The sequence below is a fragment of the Macadamia integrifolia genome, chromosome 11, assembly GCF_013358625.1.
Source record: "Macadamia integrifolia cultivar HAES 741 chromosome 11, SCU_Mint_v3, whole genome shotgun sequence".
NCBI lineage: Eukaryota > Viridiplantae > Streptophyta > Magnoliopsida > Proteales > Proteaceae > Macadamia > Macadamia integrifolia.
This window is the reverse complement of record NC_056567.1, coordinates 29,456,556-29,474,564: the sequence shown is the minus strand read 5'-3', so window position 1 is coordinate 29,474,564 and position 18,009 is coordinate 29,456,556. Positions and strand designations below refer to the sequence as shown.

Below are 18,009 nucleotides of genomic sequence, written 5' to 3'. Positions count from 1 at the left end.
TGATATGCCCAGTGAGTCCAGCACTGTCTATGATGGATCTTTAGATAGACATGGAGCATGTCATCATGGTAGAAACAAATTTAAATCCTTCCAAAAGTCCACTTCAGTCATCAAAGTACACAGAATGAAACTACCCGCTTTACAAATGCTTTTGAAGGCTACATAAGCAAGGAATTCTAATACATAGAAGATCTCAATCGGTCAATCTACTACAATCAACTCAACTCGACACAATCTAGAGTGACGAGAAGGAGATCGTTAGTCGTTTTTGCAAGAGAAGAAAAACTTTTTGAAACAATGGCATTGGACAGCAGTACCAATAAACGTCGAAATGGAACATAATTAAATCTACCCAATATTTTGTTTAAAATCAAACAATGAATATGTATTAAAGGTTTCGCAGTTGATGAGCAACAAACTTGGTATAAACTGTAAATTCGGACATCTTAAATTCGACTCTTATTAGGCACACCTTGGGCCACTCACACTGGTGTTTAGTACTCTACACTACTTTCAGTGAAAGTTTAATTGTTATCATTCAACCCCGGTAGGACCTGATCCATATGATTGCGGGGTCAGTATAGACCCGCAGAACTAGTTAAACCGAAGGCCTAAATACCCGTCGTTAGCAAAAAAAAATAAAATGTATTAAGGGTTAAAGATGTAACCAAAGCGACAAAGATAAAAAAAACCAATCAATATCTATGGCGGATATGATGTAAATAGAAGTGTGCTTTATGTTAATTACATTCTGTCTAGAATTTAGAAAAAAACTCAACTCAGACAATAGTCTCAAGAAAACCATCAAGTACCTTGAGAGAAGACCCCCTCTGATCTCCATCTTCTCTCACTGAATCCCTGATCTTTTCTGCAATCTCCATAGCTTTCCTCTTCATCTCCTTCCCTTTTCCTTCCTTGCTCATCACCATCTTGACAACCCTCTCCACCTCTTCTATCCCAACCAAACTCTCCACTCCCCTATTCAGAACCACACACACACCCATCTCTTCTTCCATCATCTTTGAATTATAAGCTTGTTCCCCTGCTATTGGCCACCCTATAATGGGAACCCCTTGGCTCAAGCTCTCCAAGGTCGAATTCCATCCACAATGACTCAAAAAAGCTCCAGTCGATCCATGTGACAGAATCTCCAACTGAGGTGCCCATCTATGCACCACCATACCTTGATTTCTATTTCTCACTCGCTCTTCGAACCCTTCTGGCAACCACTCTGCTCTGAACTCAGCTTCAATGTCGAACCCAGTCGGAGGCCTCACGACCCAGATGAACGGCTTCCCACTAAGCTCCAAGCCCATTGCAAGTTCCATCATTTGGGTAGAGCTGATTGTGTTCTGAGACCCAAATGAGATGTACAGAACTGAATTTGGTGGATGAGAATTCAACCAATTGACGCAGTTTTCCGCAGAGATTCCTGGTTGCTTTCCTGAACGTGAGAAGGACTCACTCAAAGCAGATGATGACGATGAAGAAGAGGAACGATTGAGCAGTGACAGAGGAAGGAGAGGCCCAATAGTCCAAACAGGGAGTCCAGTGTTCTTTCTCAATACATCAATCCCCATAGGTTCAATCTCTTCTACGGTGTTACAAAGCATCCCATTAGATTGAAAAGAAAGCAAAAACAGTTTCTGGTTTAATCTAGACAAGATATCAGAACCATCTGTGTTTCTCAGACCCGGATGAAGATGTGATCGATGAAACTTGCGAGTTTCAGGGAAGCCCGGGACTGAGAATTCATCAGAGGTGATGTTGCGGTGAGGGAGGTTCAACCATATAGACAAATAGGCAGCGGTTCCAAAAGCTCCGCAGGTGGTGAAAGTAAAATGAGGCATATCAAAGCTTCTGGCAACGTTTACAGACCAACTCATGAAGACATCAGAGATGATGCAGAGAGGTGTGCGGCCTTCTTGTTGGAACATATTGGAGATGAGATGGTGGAAAGAAGGTTGGAGGGTCTGTGAGGCATTGAGGAGGGTGATGATGTGGGAATAGTGTAGAGAGTCTGTGTTTTCGGAATTGGGTGGGAGGCCATTGTCAGAGCTGCAGAAGGGAAGCTCCGCGAAGTTGATAGTTGAGGGAGATGCTCTGGATGTGGTGGCTCTGAGGTGTTGGATGTTGAGAGGAGTGGAGACAATGGTGATGGTGAAATGGGTTCGTTCTTCGATTTTCTTTGCGAGTGCTAAGAAAGGAATCATGTGGCCCCGAGCCATGAATGGGAGCATCACTATATGGGTCTTTGCTGAAGTGTTCTCCATTGTTTCTTCTGAAACTGAGTTGTTTTGAGTTGCTCAAACAGCTCTCTCTCTCTCTCTCTCTCTCTCTCTCTCTCTCTCTCTCTCTCCCATATATGAAGCCCTGCTGCAACAAACTCACACCATGCAAGGGTGTGGGGATAACAATATGGAGCTAATGGGATTAAAAAGTTTGAGGGGGTTGAACTGAATTCTTTGTCATTAGATTTGATCGGTGAGGAACTATGCTTACAATACTCTATTGCTATTTATGGTAAACTTGTTGGACTCATAGATGTTAATGGTAGCCATGTTAGGAAATCTAAAATATCACAAACCAATCATCCTTTTTTTTTTGTAAATAATAATTATTTAATTATAATTAAAAAAATAGGAGAAATTATAATTTATAAGATGATGACAGATATATTAGGATTAGAACATGGTAGGTTAAGTGGAAAGGTGCTTTTTTTAAGTGTTTTGTGATAAGGGAATCTCATCCAAACTCAATGGACAATTCTATAAGACAGCTATAAAGCCAATAATATTATATGGAGATACAAGTTAGTGATTAAGAAAAAAAAAGAAAATCTCCAAAGATATATTTAGATGAATGAATAAAATAATAGAAAAAATAATCAACAAAATCTAGAAATGGGTCTTATGAAAAGTAAATTAAAAAAAAAAGTGTCATGGGTGTTTGTAGGAGAGGCCCTTGAGGGCATTAGTAAAATGGAGTGGTCTGATGTAAACTAGAAAAAAGAACTGAAGGACAATCAAAGGGTAGACCCAAAAAAAAAAAAAATGGTAAGAAAAGACACTTTTGGATTGGCTAGAAGCATGATTTTAATTAGGATAGAAGGTTAAAATAGAATCCTTGCAATCAATCCCATTTATTTTTTTATTTATTTTTTGATTAAAACATTTGAGATGGCATTCAAATATGCAAAAGAGGTTTCTTAACCCTATTAAGTTGAAAAAAAAAAAAAAAGAAGAGGAAGCAAGAAAGTGGTTTTTTAATTTTTATTGGGAAAAATAACCTAATATTTAGGAGTAAGAAATGCCAGGATTGGTGATTTGCTATGGGTGGAAAAAGACTAGGGTGTTGTGTGGACCAATTATGCTTTTACATACCTTCCCATCGAGCTGTTCTAAGAGAAACTATCAACCAGATGAAGAGAGAATCTCACAACTCAAGGTGATTTGGTAGTATGATTGGATTTCTAGAATATTGAATGTCTTCGGTGAATCTCAAATATTTGCTGTGTCCGACCCAACCCTCTTTGCTGATGTTACCATAAGTGAAGCTCTAGCGATCAGATTGGGATTGTTGGAGGCAATGAAAGGCAACTTCCCCAAAATTCTCGTTGAATCCAATTGCTCCGAGGTGATTCATTTTATCAAGGACTAGCCGATACATACATATATGTGGTATCGATAAAAAAGGGGTGTTATTTTCTGAAATTTTTGTCAATTCAAACCTGATACGTTCTGATCCATATTGGAACGTGATCAATCATCAATACCAATCAACATTCTAAAACTCGGAATTGATCAAGACTGATGCCATTTTGATATGGTTTTGAATCAATCTTGATCGGAATATATATATCGCGGATAGAATTATCTCTCCTTTTATAAAAATCAAAATTTTTAGTATGTTTTTATCTTTGGATTATACCAGCGTATTAGGATATATCAAAGATCAATCAAGGCCAATATCATTCCAATCCAACCGATATTGATCAATTCAATCTGATTTTTCTTTAAGTCATGTTTTCCCTTCATGCTGGTGTAAAGGCCACACTGCCTTTAACACCTGTCTATGTCACCCATTGTAGAAAATGTTGGTGAACCATGTCACAAAATAGAAAAAAAATGTTTTCAGTGAGGGAGTGTGACCTTGCATATCAGCACATTGGGAGAAATGATCGACCAATCCCATGAAAGGAAAAAAAATGACCCATCTATAAGTGTTTCTAATGCACTTTTTTTTTTTTACTAACAATGGGGCATCTAAGCCTTCGGCCTGACTAGTCCCGCAGGCCCAGACTGGCCCCATAATCGTATAGACTAGGTCATAACGGGGTTAAATGAGAACCATTTAACTTTCACTGAAACACCCCGTGTGAATGACCCCGTATTCCTTATGCACTTCAATTGGCCCTTGTACACGCGTAGAAACTGTCCTCCCACACAAGAAATACTTCCCCAACAAAGTGATATCAAGTTGCAACGTGCAACGACTGCAATCCTTCTGGGATTTCAACTATTAAAATACCTGAATGTATCTGCCCACTTTTGTTCATTGTATTCATCAACTCACGATACATGTTTATCTCTATGTCCTATCACAAGTTACAAACAAGTGGGTCATGTTCTCAACAAATCCTCAATTTTCCCCAATCTGGACTCTGATCCATGCGAGAGAGAGAGAGAGAGATTTGATGACTTTAGTGTGACATGTGCTCACCATTAGACTGATAAGATTTATGGTCTTCCATAATTGCTTCTTGTCTTCATTTGACTGATAAAGCCAGTAAAGCATCAACTCACACCAGGTTCTTCTTATCTCTATCTCCATTCTCCATCTTATCTCAGTTTCAAATTTGATCAAGAAGTTAAAAGATGGATAGATAGACACTCTTTATCTCCTCATGGTTTTGGGTTGTAGTGTTCAAGTCTTCAAGAAGCTTCTGTTTCCATGAAAGAGAAGTAAGGAGAATGAATCTTCTTCTGCTCTTCTTACCTTTTTGAAGTAATAAAGAAGATCTGTCAACTTGGATGCTTTAAGTTTGTTCAACAGCTCAGAATTCACAAAGAAGATTGGAATAATCAGGTAATTAATTGCCATTTTTATAGTTTCATTAATTACTTCTCTAAATATATATATATGATCTTTCTAATACAATCACTCTAAAGTTAGTTGGTTATCCTATCTGTTACAGTACTCCACAGACGTTTTATATATAGCAGGAGATTGTCAAGTTGGTTTAGCAATTCTCTTTCTAGTTACTTTATTATTACTTGCCAAAAAGCAAAAAAGAAAAATATGAATGACTAATAAAAAAATTTAAAATTATTTATTGAATTTATCTAAGATAATATTATCAGGTTATCCTTGGTGTACATATCTAAAGAGCATTTGGGTATTCTATTTGAGCTTTGGGTGTCTCCCAAGCTTAGCAAGAAATATATTTTTCTTATGCTTTTAATATAATAAATAATAAAAATTAATATGAAGATAATAAAGTAGAATAAAAGCTAAATCTAAAAAAATATAATATATATATATATATATATATAAAGCAAGAGAAAAAGCATAAACAACCTGACCATTTGAGATGGCATTCAAACCCTACAACATAATTTTTTTTTTTTTAAATCTTATCTAATTGTTTTAAGGGAGAATGTTTCGTGCCTAGGGTTGATGCTCTCTCTCTCTCTATGAAATGACTCTCTACCTCCTACAATTGTACTGTTAGGTAGGCAGGAAACACCCTCATTTATTTTCAAGATGGAAAAACTCATTTGAGTTGTGCCCTATGGAATGATGATATGACACTTTTGGTTGTTGGATAAATAGTACATAGTATAAGTTAGCCACTTGTAAAATTTTACCGTGTTTCGACATGTATCGTTATGTATGTCTATGCATGTCCCTATGGTACTGCAACTACCTTAACATTCTCTCATGGTCTTGAATTATTAAACCTCTATTTTGTTACTTGGCTAACTTTGTTTATTCTAAAATTTAACATGTGAATTGGGAACTATAGATTTTCCAAAAAATTTGAACTTCATATGATTAACCACAGGATAGATATTTAAACTGTCTTAATAAGCTAGTCAATGTTTGTCATTCTGATTGCGTGTTCTTAACAAGAAAGATGATGAAGTTACCATGGTTTCCTTTCTTTATCATAAGAATCGTTTACTCGGCCTCAAGACTTTGGGAGTTAGAACTAGATACACAAGAATAATTGAGTTGAGAGTTTAGAAGTCCACCTTTTTCTAATAGTAGTGTGAATCCTATATTGCCAAAATAAGAAAACTCTCTCTCTTGGATGGCCCAAATATCTATCGTTTGGTAGTTTCCAAATGACTTAAATTTTATGGATAGGAAAACCCCAAAGTCTTTCAGCTCACATATTAAAAAAATAATTCAAACACAAATGGGGTTTTCCAAGTGACAAACTCAAGCTTTGAAAAATTAAGATTATAAGAGACTATATAAATAATGGTTGAAATACCATAGACGTGTATAGACATCCACAAACACATGTTGATGCAAACTAATGAGAGAACATATGATTAAATTAAGTTCTACAATTTGACATAAGACTAATCCATATCGTGTATAATTTATTTTTTCAATGGCCAGAAAATTGTCACGTCATGATCCTTGACGATACAATAAGGTAGGGATAAGTTCTACCAAAAAAATAATGTGGCTATAAAGAAGACCCTTCTTGTGGGTCATGCAAAAGCATTTAAACCTTTTTTAATTCCTCTTCCTTCCGAGTTTTTTAATATCATGATATGGAGTGCACTTTAATTATTGGGTCTTTTGTATATTTTATTGCAAATGCAATTTGTTTGAATCTCACTCTAGCAATCTGAATGTATCTACCTACTTTCTTAGGTTATATTTATCAGACTTAGCGTCATAACCTCTCTCTCAAAGGAGCCTTTTTTTTTTTTTTTTGGGCAGGGGTTGGCGGAGGCTAAAGTATCCCTTATACTGCTATTGCAATCAATAGAGCAAGGAAGAACATTAGAAACCACCACCAGTATGGTGGTGGCCTCGATAATGTAACGATTTTTTTTTTTTTTTAATATATAAATCCCACATGGATAATATCATTCTTTACATCACCATCGGTGTGGTGTACACGTTCTTTTCAGCACTGGTATCATGAAAAACTCTTTCCTCAACTCTAGTAAGTGGGAGAGGGATTCCAAAGATTAATCATTAGGGTTGAACAAAAAATCTTTTTTACTTGATTTAATCGGGGAGTTATTTATACCTACAATACTCTATTGCTGTGGAAGGTATTAATTCTTTGCCTCTTTGGATTCTTAGAAGTTCATGGTGGTCATGTTTGGTTGCTTTCAAGGGAAGCATATAATATAAAAGGAGAGCGAAGGGAAAAAATTAGGAAAGTATTTAATTTAAAACTAATAGTTTTTTTTTATTCAGTCATAATTAAATAAAGAAGAAATAGAAAAAAAAAAAAATATAACATACATGATTAGAAAAGGATATATTAGGAATTTAGGATTAGAAAGTAAACAGTGCTATTTGATAAGTGTATCTCACTAAAACTCTAAGAAAAATTCTATAGGACAGTTATAAAGCAAACTTTAATAGTGCAAGAGATCGATGCTAGATAGAGCGACCCTTGCGCTAGCATAGGGGCCAATAAGAGTGCAACTGGACATCAACATGGATGAAATTTTTTATTTCACAAGAATTGGGTTAGTAATTTCACGTGCTCTTATCTCTAGGCACAGTTGTAAACCTTGACACAAGAATAAGATTGTTACATTATGATCTAGTGATCGCGGGTCCAAGTTAGAAAACGGCCTCTCCCTAAAGTGGGGGATTAGGGTAAGTACATTATGTGATATATTGAAATGGATGAGTCAATAAAAAAGGAGAAAAAGCAACAGGCAACTCTTCTCTGATTCATCTTCTTTCAAAAGCAACAGAAAAAGCTTACTAGCAGACTAGTGCAGAGAGAGAGAGAGAGAGCCCAATCAGTGGGAACAGGCAGGGAAGGTTTCAATCTCTTCTCTAAGTAGTCCTACTGCTACAAATTATTTCTATTTTTACGAAGGTGAAAGAACCACACCCCGCCCCCAAACACCTTCCGTCTCTTCGTCACTTATTTCACATATATAACACTTTATATATAAATATATATATATATATATATGGCTGAAGTGAAGAGTAAAGCTGAGGTAGGCATCATTGGTCAAAATCTTCCCATCACGCTTCTTCTAACATCCTTGGAGCACATCTCATCACGGCATCTGCTACTGTAAGGAAGATATGGTCGTCGCCGATCAACTCTGTAAACTTTGATGAATGAAGCTTGTCTATCACAACTGGCCCAGGATTTGCTATGAAAAGCTGGCAATAACAACATTGGTATCAATCAGGTGCTTTCCAGTTCCATTTCTAACAGATCTTTCAAAATATATATGATTTCCAATCTATATCTAATACATTATAAACTCCAACCACCAATGCCATTTCTGTAATTGTGTTCCAAGCACTCAGACAGAAGCTCTTATTTGTAGTTGCTTTAATCTATGTTGGGTTTAGCTTTAAGTATTTAGTGGAAGAATATCTTCCACTTCATTATCGAATTTTTGCCTTCGAAAAGGACTTCCCGCTTTGATAAATAGTTGTTGGTTTCCATCACTTTCCTATTCATGAGTATGGGTGAGATTTAAGGAAACGTTTAGGGAGTCAAGTTCCTTGGTAGCCTCAGAACAGATAAGAGCCTATTAGAGCCTAATCAGGAGCCTGAGGATGGAAGAATGTATCTTAGGATGCTTCATTCAATGATGCAATGGCAGTGAATGGAGTAGTTATGTAGGAAGGATTATTTATGTTGCTTACTTGAACACTTCTCTTTTGGAGACAACTGTATAACTCTTCCAAGGCATGGATGCCACTAGTGTCGATATCGGTAACAGCTGCAATTTATACAAGTTTTGAAAAATAAGATCCAACATGCCTCATACCAGAGAAAGAAAGTGTAACAGAACGAGGCAGTGATTGCTTACGTGACATTTCGATGATCAAGAACTGGATTCTTGGTAGATCATTTTCTTTCAATTGCTTCTCCTCATCTGTTAACCATCTCAAGATCCTGCAAGAAAGGGGTTTTGAGTATGCTTCTTCTTTTCATGTTTCTGTCAGAAATTGGACTACATAAAGCAGCTTTAACTACTAACAAAGAGAGAATGTGGTTGATAAGATTGAATAGGAGTGCCCCAACATTTGTCATGAAGATAGAATAAGGAGTCATGGAAACTCATTCCATCTCATCTGACCCTTCGATTGGATTGGGGAAGGTATATCAACAACAAATGATAGGGGGCAGGAGTTCAGTGATTGAACTCACTGTCCAGGAGTCCAATCATAAGGTCTCACAATCTTGGATGAAGAGAGAGGGGTAGTGAAAAACGTTCTCCTAGAAGTAATACTCTGAAAAGTGAATTATTTCTTAGGGAAAAAAGATCCCACGAAAATTCATTAGATAATCAGAGAGGCAAGCGCATCAAGATGAAGAATGACTCTAAAGATCATCCTTACCTTTCCTTAATATAGTTGGAGTTGGAAAAGTATATTGCTGAATCAACTCTCACAATCAGAGTCCCAGGGGTCTTGGTTGCCTCTGGGTATTGTTGGACATTCCTGTAGACTGCTGTTCTGGGAATGTTTCCAAGTATTGCAGTCCGTGGCCTTGTCACTTGTAGGAGAATTTTAGCAAAGGATATGCAGACCTGTCATAAACAGGAGACAGCTTTGAGTTGATGCAAATAGACAGATAATCTCAAAGTTTTGAGAGGCTATAAATTCTATTCCTTACCGCAATCAAGAGTCCAATCTCAACAGAATGAAACACAACACCAAAGAACGCTCCCATGCAAGCAATAAAGTCAAATTTATCAATCTTCCATATAAGCAATGCTGCTTCAATGTCAATCAGGCCGATCACAGCATTGATAATGATAGAAGCAAGAATGGCATTTGGGGTGTACTTAAAGAGGGGTGTGATCAGTTCTAAGGTTAGTAAAACAACCAAGGACATCACAATGTTAGAGACAGTAGTATGGCAGCCGGCCATGTAGTTCACAGCCGAGCGAGAGAAAGAACCTGCAAGGGCAGAAAAAGGTCATTACTTCCACAGACAGAAACATTTGGCTTCAACAAACTGAAGTGCTATATAATTCTTATACATCCAGGTTTTCTCATGGTATTTCTATTATGCAAAAATTTGACTCTGTAGGTGATCATAGCCGTCCTGCTGTGATATTTTTAAGGACCATATTTTTTCCTATCCTGACCTCTGCAGAATTTTGATTCACTGATGGTTACACCATTACAGTCAATCTGATTGAACCTCTTTTTGGAATGCTTCTAGGTCTAACTCCCTTGCAGTTGCATACACGTCATGCATAGATCATTCCTTACCAGCATTCTGCCGTCTACCATACAAGGACCATTAATCTCACTATATAACTTTGTTATGGGACATTTTCCCTCACAACTTATGGTAGAACAATTTTGTGGCAAGGTTTTTCTTTTTTAAATTCTTTTCGTACCTGTGGTCACATAACAAGAAGTCATCGAACCAACAACATTCATCAGTCCCAGTGCCACCATCTCTTTGTTTCCATCTAGTTGATAGTCCTTCATGGATGCAAATGTTCTCCCAATCGCTGAAGCTTCCTAGAAAATCCATAGGAGTTGTCTTTAGATGCAGGAGAGTTGATCATTAAACTTCTCTGGAAAAACTGAAAGATGGGCCACAAAATTAGCTTACCGTTAATGCTACCATTCCAGCCACAACGCCGATCCTAAAACCAGTCCCCACATACTTTCCACTGAAATAAATTTCATTCGCCGATGACGGATTTATACCTTTTTTTATATGTTTCACCTTCATATGTTACCGAAAGTATTAGTTTACAGAAGTTGGTTTCCATCCAAAATTCAGGGATTTTTTTTTGGGGGGGGGGGGGGGGGCGGAGGTGTGGTGGGGAGAGTGGGACAGAACTTAGTACTTACAATTTGGACACCCTTCTTATCTGCACGGGTGATATAAACAAAAAAGGTGGATAAAATAACAGAGATCAATGGTGCAATTGCGGATACCCAGAATAATTTCTTATTCTTCTTTCCCTGTTTTCCATCAAACCATGTAAGGGTCAAACAAGGACTTTTAACCCTATGAAATCCAGGTAAATAAAGGTGCATGAATTGGGACTCTTACGATGTACTTGGCGAATAGAAGGAAAGCCAAGAATGATGCCCCTATGAGTATAGTCTGCCAATTCCACTGCAAGATGTAGTAAAACTTTGTTACTTTAATTTGAACTATGGATCAATTGGACAATACAGTAGGTCAAACTATATGCTTGCACCTGTTACTTCAGCTAATCCATTAAAGAATGGAAGGGTGAGAGATTGCGTACCCCATGGTGTACTGAACCCCATACTGAGTGCATAACTGAAACAATGTCAGTCTTTTTGGTGAACTGCTTTATGCCAAGAAAACCTTTAAGCTGTTGAAGTGCAATTGTAATTGCAGCACCTCCCATAAACCCAACAATGGCAGCATGAGATAGGAAGTCAATCAAGAATCCCAATCTAAACACAACATAAGAACCATATTAGTATTGTTCAATACCTTTCACCGTTAAAATATCAGGTACAGGATGCAATGAGAGGAGCCAGAAACTACAAATTATCTCAATATTAAATCATAACCTGAAAAACCCAAGTGCAGCTTGAGTGATTCCAGCGAAGAAAGTAGCTGTGAATGCCAGCCTGTGATATTCAGCTGCATTTTTTTCAGGATCGATCTCATTTTGGAGCAAAGTGCCCAGCAAAATAGAAACCACAGCAACCGGTCCAATGGCAATATCTCTTGAGCTCCCCATGATGGCATAGATTAGTGGTGGAACAAAGCTGGAGTCTGTAACAATACACAACCATAAAGAAATAAATAAACAAACAGAACACATAAATCTATTACAGGTTTATAAGCCAATGTAAGGTATTGACCAGTAATGTAAAAACTTACAGAGCCCATATTGAGGATCAAGATTTGCAAGCTTTGCATACCCAATGTCCTATATTAAAAGTTAAAAAAAGCGTTACGATTGTTCATTTGCGGACACAAATCGGTTCATATATATGTTAGAGCATTTCATCTACCTGAGGAACACAAAGGCTTGCAATGGTAAGTCCTGCAATGAGGTCTCCTCTGAATTTAGTTAAATTGTAGCCCCTTCCCCATTGTAAGACTGGGAAAACAGATTGTAGGCCTAGAACAATCTTTCTTGATTGAGGTTGGTCCTTAAAATCACGGAGAGGATCATCTGGGAAAAATGTTTCCTTCACCATTTCTGTGAATTCATTAAATAGTTTCTGCCTCGGGGCCATGCCCACCTTGTGAACATGTGGCAGCAGGTTCTCTGGATGAATGCGCGATGAAGGTAGACTTGCAATGTCTATTTCCCTCTTTTCGGACGGCTCCCCAGGTGAGTGAGCCATTGGAACAGAAGGTATTGATGAAGTATAACACAGACAAAAGTATTCACCTGTAAAGCAGCAAAAACCAGAAAAACGTGGATCAGAAATGATTCAACTAATTCAATTTCTGTTGTGTAACAATAATGAGATACTGCAGTGAAAATAAGAAGGTGCATATCATCTTCAACGAGCAGACTAGCTCAATATGGCTTGAATAACCATTACATTAACTGCTAAAAAGTCATGAACCCAAGTGATATTTGAGTTTATGAGACTTGGTTGTTCCCTTTGACGAAATGATATCAAACGCAAGACTACAAATATCACAGAAAAAGGAGCAAAGATCGAACCCGAATTCAGCGGATAGAAATTGTTGCCCCAACTGTCATAAATCCAAACTAAGTGTCAAAGTGAACAGATGATGATACTTTGTTAGATGCTACAGACATGAACTGCCTTATAAAACACACAAGGAGCTACATAGGACCACATGCTTATATAGGTTCCAACTTCCAAGTAACATCCATATGAACTTGCCAGGTCAAACTCCTCAAATTTAAGGAATTCCCCCCACATCACTAGCTACTAGGAATGTACCTAGAACGCTTAACAAGCCACATACAAGACGGCAAAACAATTAAAGATAGAAAATAATTTAAAACTCTGATGATTAACTGAATATACATTATACAAAACCCAATTGATGATATAGGAGGTCATATTATCAAGCTTACATAATTAAATAAATATGTAGATAGGGTATTGGTTGTGGGGAGGTGTTGACTTGCAAGGTCTGATGCAACTGGTATGTCATCTTAAAGATCATTCTCAACCATCAATTTAATTGTCATGTTAAGAAGTTGGGTTTCAGAAATGAAATGCAAATTACAAAGTCCAACCATATGATCATGCAATTGTGCGCAGTTTTAATGATTATGAAAATAAGACCATTGCGTGACCATTTTAAATTCTGTGGAGCTCAAAAAGGTTGACAATTTGTATTATATTGAAAGGAAAATCTCTTAGAATAAACAGTAAGTACTTCAAACAGCTTATTATAATAAACACACCAGCACTTACTAATTCTTTAAAATGCAAAACAGTCCATTAGAAGATAACCAAAAAGAAGATCCATAGAAGCAATCCGAATTTCACCCAAAGTATATATAAATCCTGCTAAATACAGCTTGGCTCATCTAATCAAACACATATTATTATGATTCACTCAACCACCAAACGTGGAACGTGTTAATAAGGTCAAAGGTTTTGTGAATGGTTCCGTCCATAGAGTTGTGCTATATGCATTGGGTATGTGGCAATTCTAATAGAATATTTTGGCTTGGCCACTTGCTAAATTTCATACTTGTACATACACCTTTTCGATAGTATAATTTGTCAATCCTCTTGGTACTTGGTAGTGTTTAGATTTTGGAAAACTTCATAGATATCCTATGGGGACAGATCCATTCACAACCCATTTGCTATTCTGGGGAAGGATTCTCGACACTGAATGACCCACCAATGAGAAGGGTGCACTATGGATTGAAAATACAGAGACAAGAGTAGAGTGTGTCAAGGACAGAGAAAGAAAACCAGCCGCCCAACACCATAGCCTGAGAGAACCTTTTTCATAATAAACTAATAACAAGTAAGCCGTGTCCCAGTTACCCACCAAAAAATAAAAGTATATTGATAAAATCAATAATCCAAAATAACTCAGAATATCTGGATATGGGTATAAATCATTCTTGCAGGGTTGCTTGTTTGCAATGTCATAAGAGAGGAAACCAAGAAAAGAAAAGGTCCAATGCAACATGGACGTCTAGGCTGACCTCCTCCAGCCAAAAAAAAAAAAAAAAAAGGTAAGAGCTTTGCATGAAAACCATCGATAGTGGATAGTGGCAGGCAGAATCAGAAATCATCATATCGCAGGGAATGTAGAAAAGGCACACAACCAATAGCAACAGAAGTACAAAGAAAGAGAAACGGTTCTTTTTCCCCCTTTTTCTTTTTGAACTAATAGTAATGAATAACTAAGAAGAAGATCAAAGAGATCTAATTTCACCATCTTACCTTTTTCCGTTCGCCACTCTTGACGGTTCTCGTCTTCCTGGAATGATTACTGGTACACAATCTACAGTAGAGCACAAACCCAAACTCAAAACCTGTCCAGATTCGATGAATCTATTCCATTTTCTGTTTTTTTTTCCTTTTCTATTGTTCATTTACCTCCAAACCGATGTGGGTAATGAATACAAGGAAGGTAACAATAGAATCAGAGCAAGAAAGAATGTGACGATGTGATCAATACTATGTTGAGTGTTTCTGATCTCTGTTTTGGTTTTGGAACAGCAGAATGTTGTTGCAGAGATGTTGTGGTCCGTGTGAAGCTGAATTCTTTCCATGATGTGCAGAAAACCCATCAAAGTAATCGAATCACACATTCCCAATCCCAACTCAAACTCCGATAATTTTTCATTGGTTTCCAAATAGGAGAATACAAAATCGGGGACCATCTTCAGTGCGGAAATGTCAATGAGGCAGTCAAAAAAATAAAAATAAAAATAAAAATGAAAAAAAGAATAACGACTTTCAAACCTTACCAAACGGTCGCTATCCTTCTATTCATGTGGCCTGGTTGGGTTGGGTGGAGTGGCGTGGGATGGGGTGCGGTGGGGTGGGGGTTACCCTTGACCTGGAAACGATGATTGTGGCCAGGTCCGTCCTGCCTGCCACGGTTAGACTTTTGATTTGGGCGCCCTTTAGTTTCGCTGTCGTCGCCCATCGACATACTCGGTGACCGTAGGCTTCCACTTGCATGATTCCAAATTTCCAAAGTTTCAAAAGTAAAGAGTAATAGCGAAAGGCTGAAAGACAAGGCTAAGGGTGTAAATAGGCCGGTTGGTTGATTCCTATTTGATCGGGTTGAACTTTTTTCGGTCTAGTATTGGTCAAATTGAAATCAAATCGATTCAGTTGAAGTTGGTTTCAATTGAATTTGATTCTCTTTGTGCATGCGACACTTATATATTTTCAAAATTTAACAGTAGTATAATTTTTTTAAAATTCAAACTCATTTTAACCCCTTAAATTTCTCAAATTTTGATAATCATTGGATTTAGAAAATGTACATGTGTCACGCACATAGAGAAAATTAGACAATAATTAGGCAATTAAGAATTGAAGAAGTAAACAGTCCTTCAATGGTTTAATATTCATAAATAGTTTCATGTTTTTAAATATCTTTATTGATTGTATATATGCATGTATATCGTTAACCCTAAGTGCACTTACCAAAATGTGAAAGCTTGGTGGAAATGGTCTAGATGTTTTGATAATTTATAAACAGTTTAAAACCAAATCAAGGTTGTATTTTTTAAAATAAAAACCAAAAGGTGATGGAGAATGACATGCTTAACTCAGCCCTTGTATCATGTATGATTTTCAAATACAACTGATTGAAGAGCAAGAATTCATGTGATCGATCCTATTTAGTTTGGATAAAGCTATGTTGTTGTTGTTGATGGTTCATTTTTAGATGATTTGGTTTTCGCTAAATGATTTTGGTTTATATTAACACTTTTTAGTTACATGCAAGGATTTTTTTTTCTTCATTTCCTTAAACTGGGTACATTCGGTTGGTTCGACAAGAAAACCCTATATGAAACCGACCGATAAGAGTTCGATTTTGATTCGATCATATATATTTTTTTGTTTAGTTCCGGTCTGTCCAACAAATGATTTCAACACCACTAGTGAGAAATGTGTAGACAGTGGTGGTGATTTTGACACCCATAGTGAGAAATGTGTAAGCAGTGGTGGGTTGATGAAGAGTGATTGTGTACATACATATGGCCATGTATAGAAAACCGGCCGGCGGCGCCGGCACCATGAGAAATTAAATAAACAAGTAGTGCTACTGCACTCATCAATGCTACCCCGGCCCTCGGCAAATGGTTTTGAACTTTTGCTAGTCCATGAAAGTGGGCACTTGTGTTCCCTGAATGGGGGTTTGGGAGGGGCGGGGGGGTGATATCCGTGGTTCAGTGGTTCTTGAATTTGTAGAGGAACCCTCAAAGAAATTGGGGTTAGGTTCATGATTCATCTAAAATCAACACCTGTGTATAAATGTTTTCCACTTCTCCTGATGTTTCTACATAATTTCTATGGTTTTAAGTCCATAGTGGATCGATTTCCTATTGAAAGTCTACACCTAACTTAAAAGGCAAAAAGAGGTTTTATGGTCGACCAAGTCTAAAAATTAGATTCAACTCTTGGCACGTGTTTTTGTACAAAATGGAAAGGTGAATTGTTGAATATCTATGAAATTATCTAGACTGGACACATTTTTAAGATTTAAATTCGATATTATACTTTTCCTATGTATTGACATTTCTTTTCTTGTATTTATAACTTTCCACTACAAGGTCTGGCGAGGGGAATACCGCATATACATGTAGTCTCTTAATTTTTGTGGAGAGATTGTCTTCTTGTTTTAACTTACGATCATCAAGTTACAATAGAACAACCTAACTGTTGTGCTGAAGTTTGTCCTCAATTTTTTTTTTCTTTTCTTATGATGTCTAGCATTTTTAATGTATTTTTTTTTTCAAATATTTTTTGACAAAAATGTTCATATTTTTCTCGAGACACCATAGTTTTACATGAACCATAAATTCCATGGTTATAGGGGGTAGCAAATTCCCCTCAATGTCATTTTTTGTGAAATACCGCACACTTGATGCTTATTATTGAAGGGATCGGTGATCTTCCAAACGGATTTTCAGAGGGAACAATAAAAACTATGAAGAAAAATAAAGTAAGACTCTTACATTTGAGAGACCCATATCGTACTAAACTTAAAATGATTATTTTTTATTTTATATGAGAAATAAATAAGAAAAAGAATTAAAATCCTACTTTCTCTACAACGTAGTTGAGACATGTTTTGATTATCATTTTAAATTCATTTTATTTTTTACCAAGAATTTTATTGAGAATTTCATTTTTTATTTCTTTCACTTTGTTTTAATAATGTAAATTTTATGGAAGAAAGAATGCTACCCACTTACTTATGTCTACGCTTAAATACAATAAATGCAGAAAGACTGTATTACTTCCCCGCTAAAGATGTTCATTTATATATATTTAAATGGAGCTTAACATAATGTATCCAATGGTCGACCTTGATCCAATGAGACACCTATGATGTTTGGCTCGATTGATTAAGTCGGAGCTTGACCCCGTATTGTGGTTAATAAGAAGAGCTGCAAATTAAAATCTCTTTGTCATATGGCTATTGGCGGTTGTTGGCATAGGTATAGCAACCTTATACTTACCTATTTGATTTTCATTTAAGGGATAGGATACCCTCTTAGGTCTGACTACTAATTAAGGTGAATGGAAAAACATGGTTAACCTCTAAAATTAAATAAGGGGTTTGGAAGAGAGAGAAATTGTGGGCCCTAGTGTTTTTGT

At 36.8% G+C, this 18,009-nt stretch overlaps 2 protein-coding genes across 3 annotated transcripts; both read right to left on the bottom strand.

Annotated features, from left to right (window-relative positions):
* Positions 1-720: 720 nt before the first annotated feature.
* LOC122092719 (crocetin glucosyltransferase 3-like) lies at positions 721-2,512 on the bottom strand. The gene has a single exon (XM_042662961.1). It carries the CDS (start codon positions 2,271-2,273, stop codon positions 780-782), a length of 1,494 nt encoding a protein of 497 aa, XP_042518895.1. The 5' UTR covers positions 2,274-2,512; the 3' UTR covers positions 721-779.
* A 5,315-nt stretch (positions 2,513-7,827) lies between these two features.
* On the bottom strand, positions 7,828-15,037 carry LOC122093133 (sulfate transporter 1.3-like). Of its 2 annotated transcripts, none has more exons than XM_042663390.1 (14): positions 14,605-15,037; positions 12,214-12,599; positions 12,080-12,128; positions 11,764-11,971; positions 11,469-11,643; positions 11,267-11,332; positions 11,062-11,175; positions 10,817-10,933; positions 10,596-10,722; positions 9,860-10,146; positions 9,583-9,773; positions 9,051-9,136; positions 8,884-8,960; positions 7,828-8,388 (listed from the first exon to the last, which is right to left on the bottom strand). In XM_042663390.1, the coding sequence occupies exons 2-14, from the start codon at positions 12,550-12,552 to the stop codon at positions 8,245-8,247; spliced, it is 1,980 nt and encodes a 659-aa protein (XP_042519324.1). In that variant the 5' UTR covers positions 12,553-12,599; positions 14,605-15,037; the 3' UTR covers positions 7,828-8,244. The 2 variants fall into 2 exon arrangements, with proteins under 2 accessions (XP_042519324.1, XP_042519325.1); XM_042663391.1 differs by lacking the exon at positions 14,605-15,037 and adding an exon at positions 12,882-13,040.
* Positions 15,038-18,009: the final 2,972 nt, after the last annotated feature.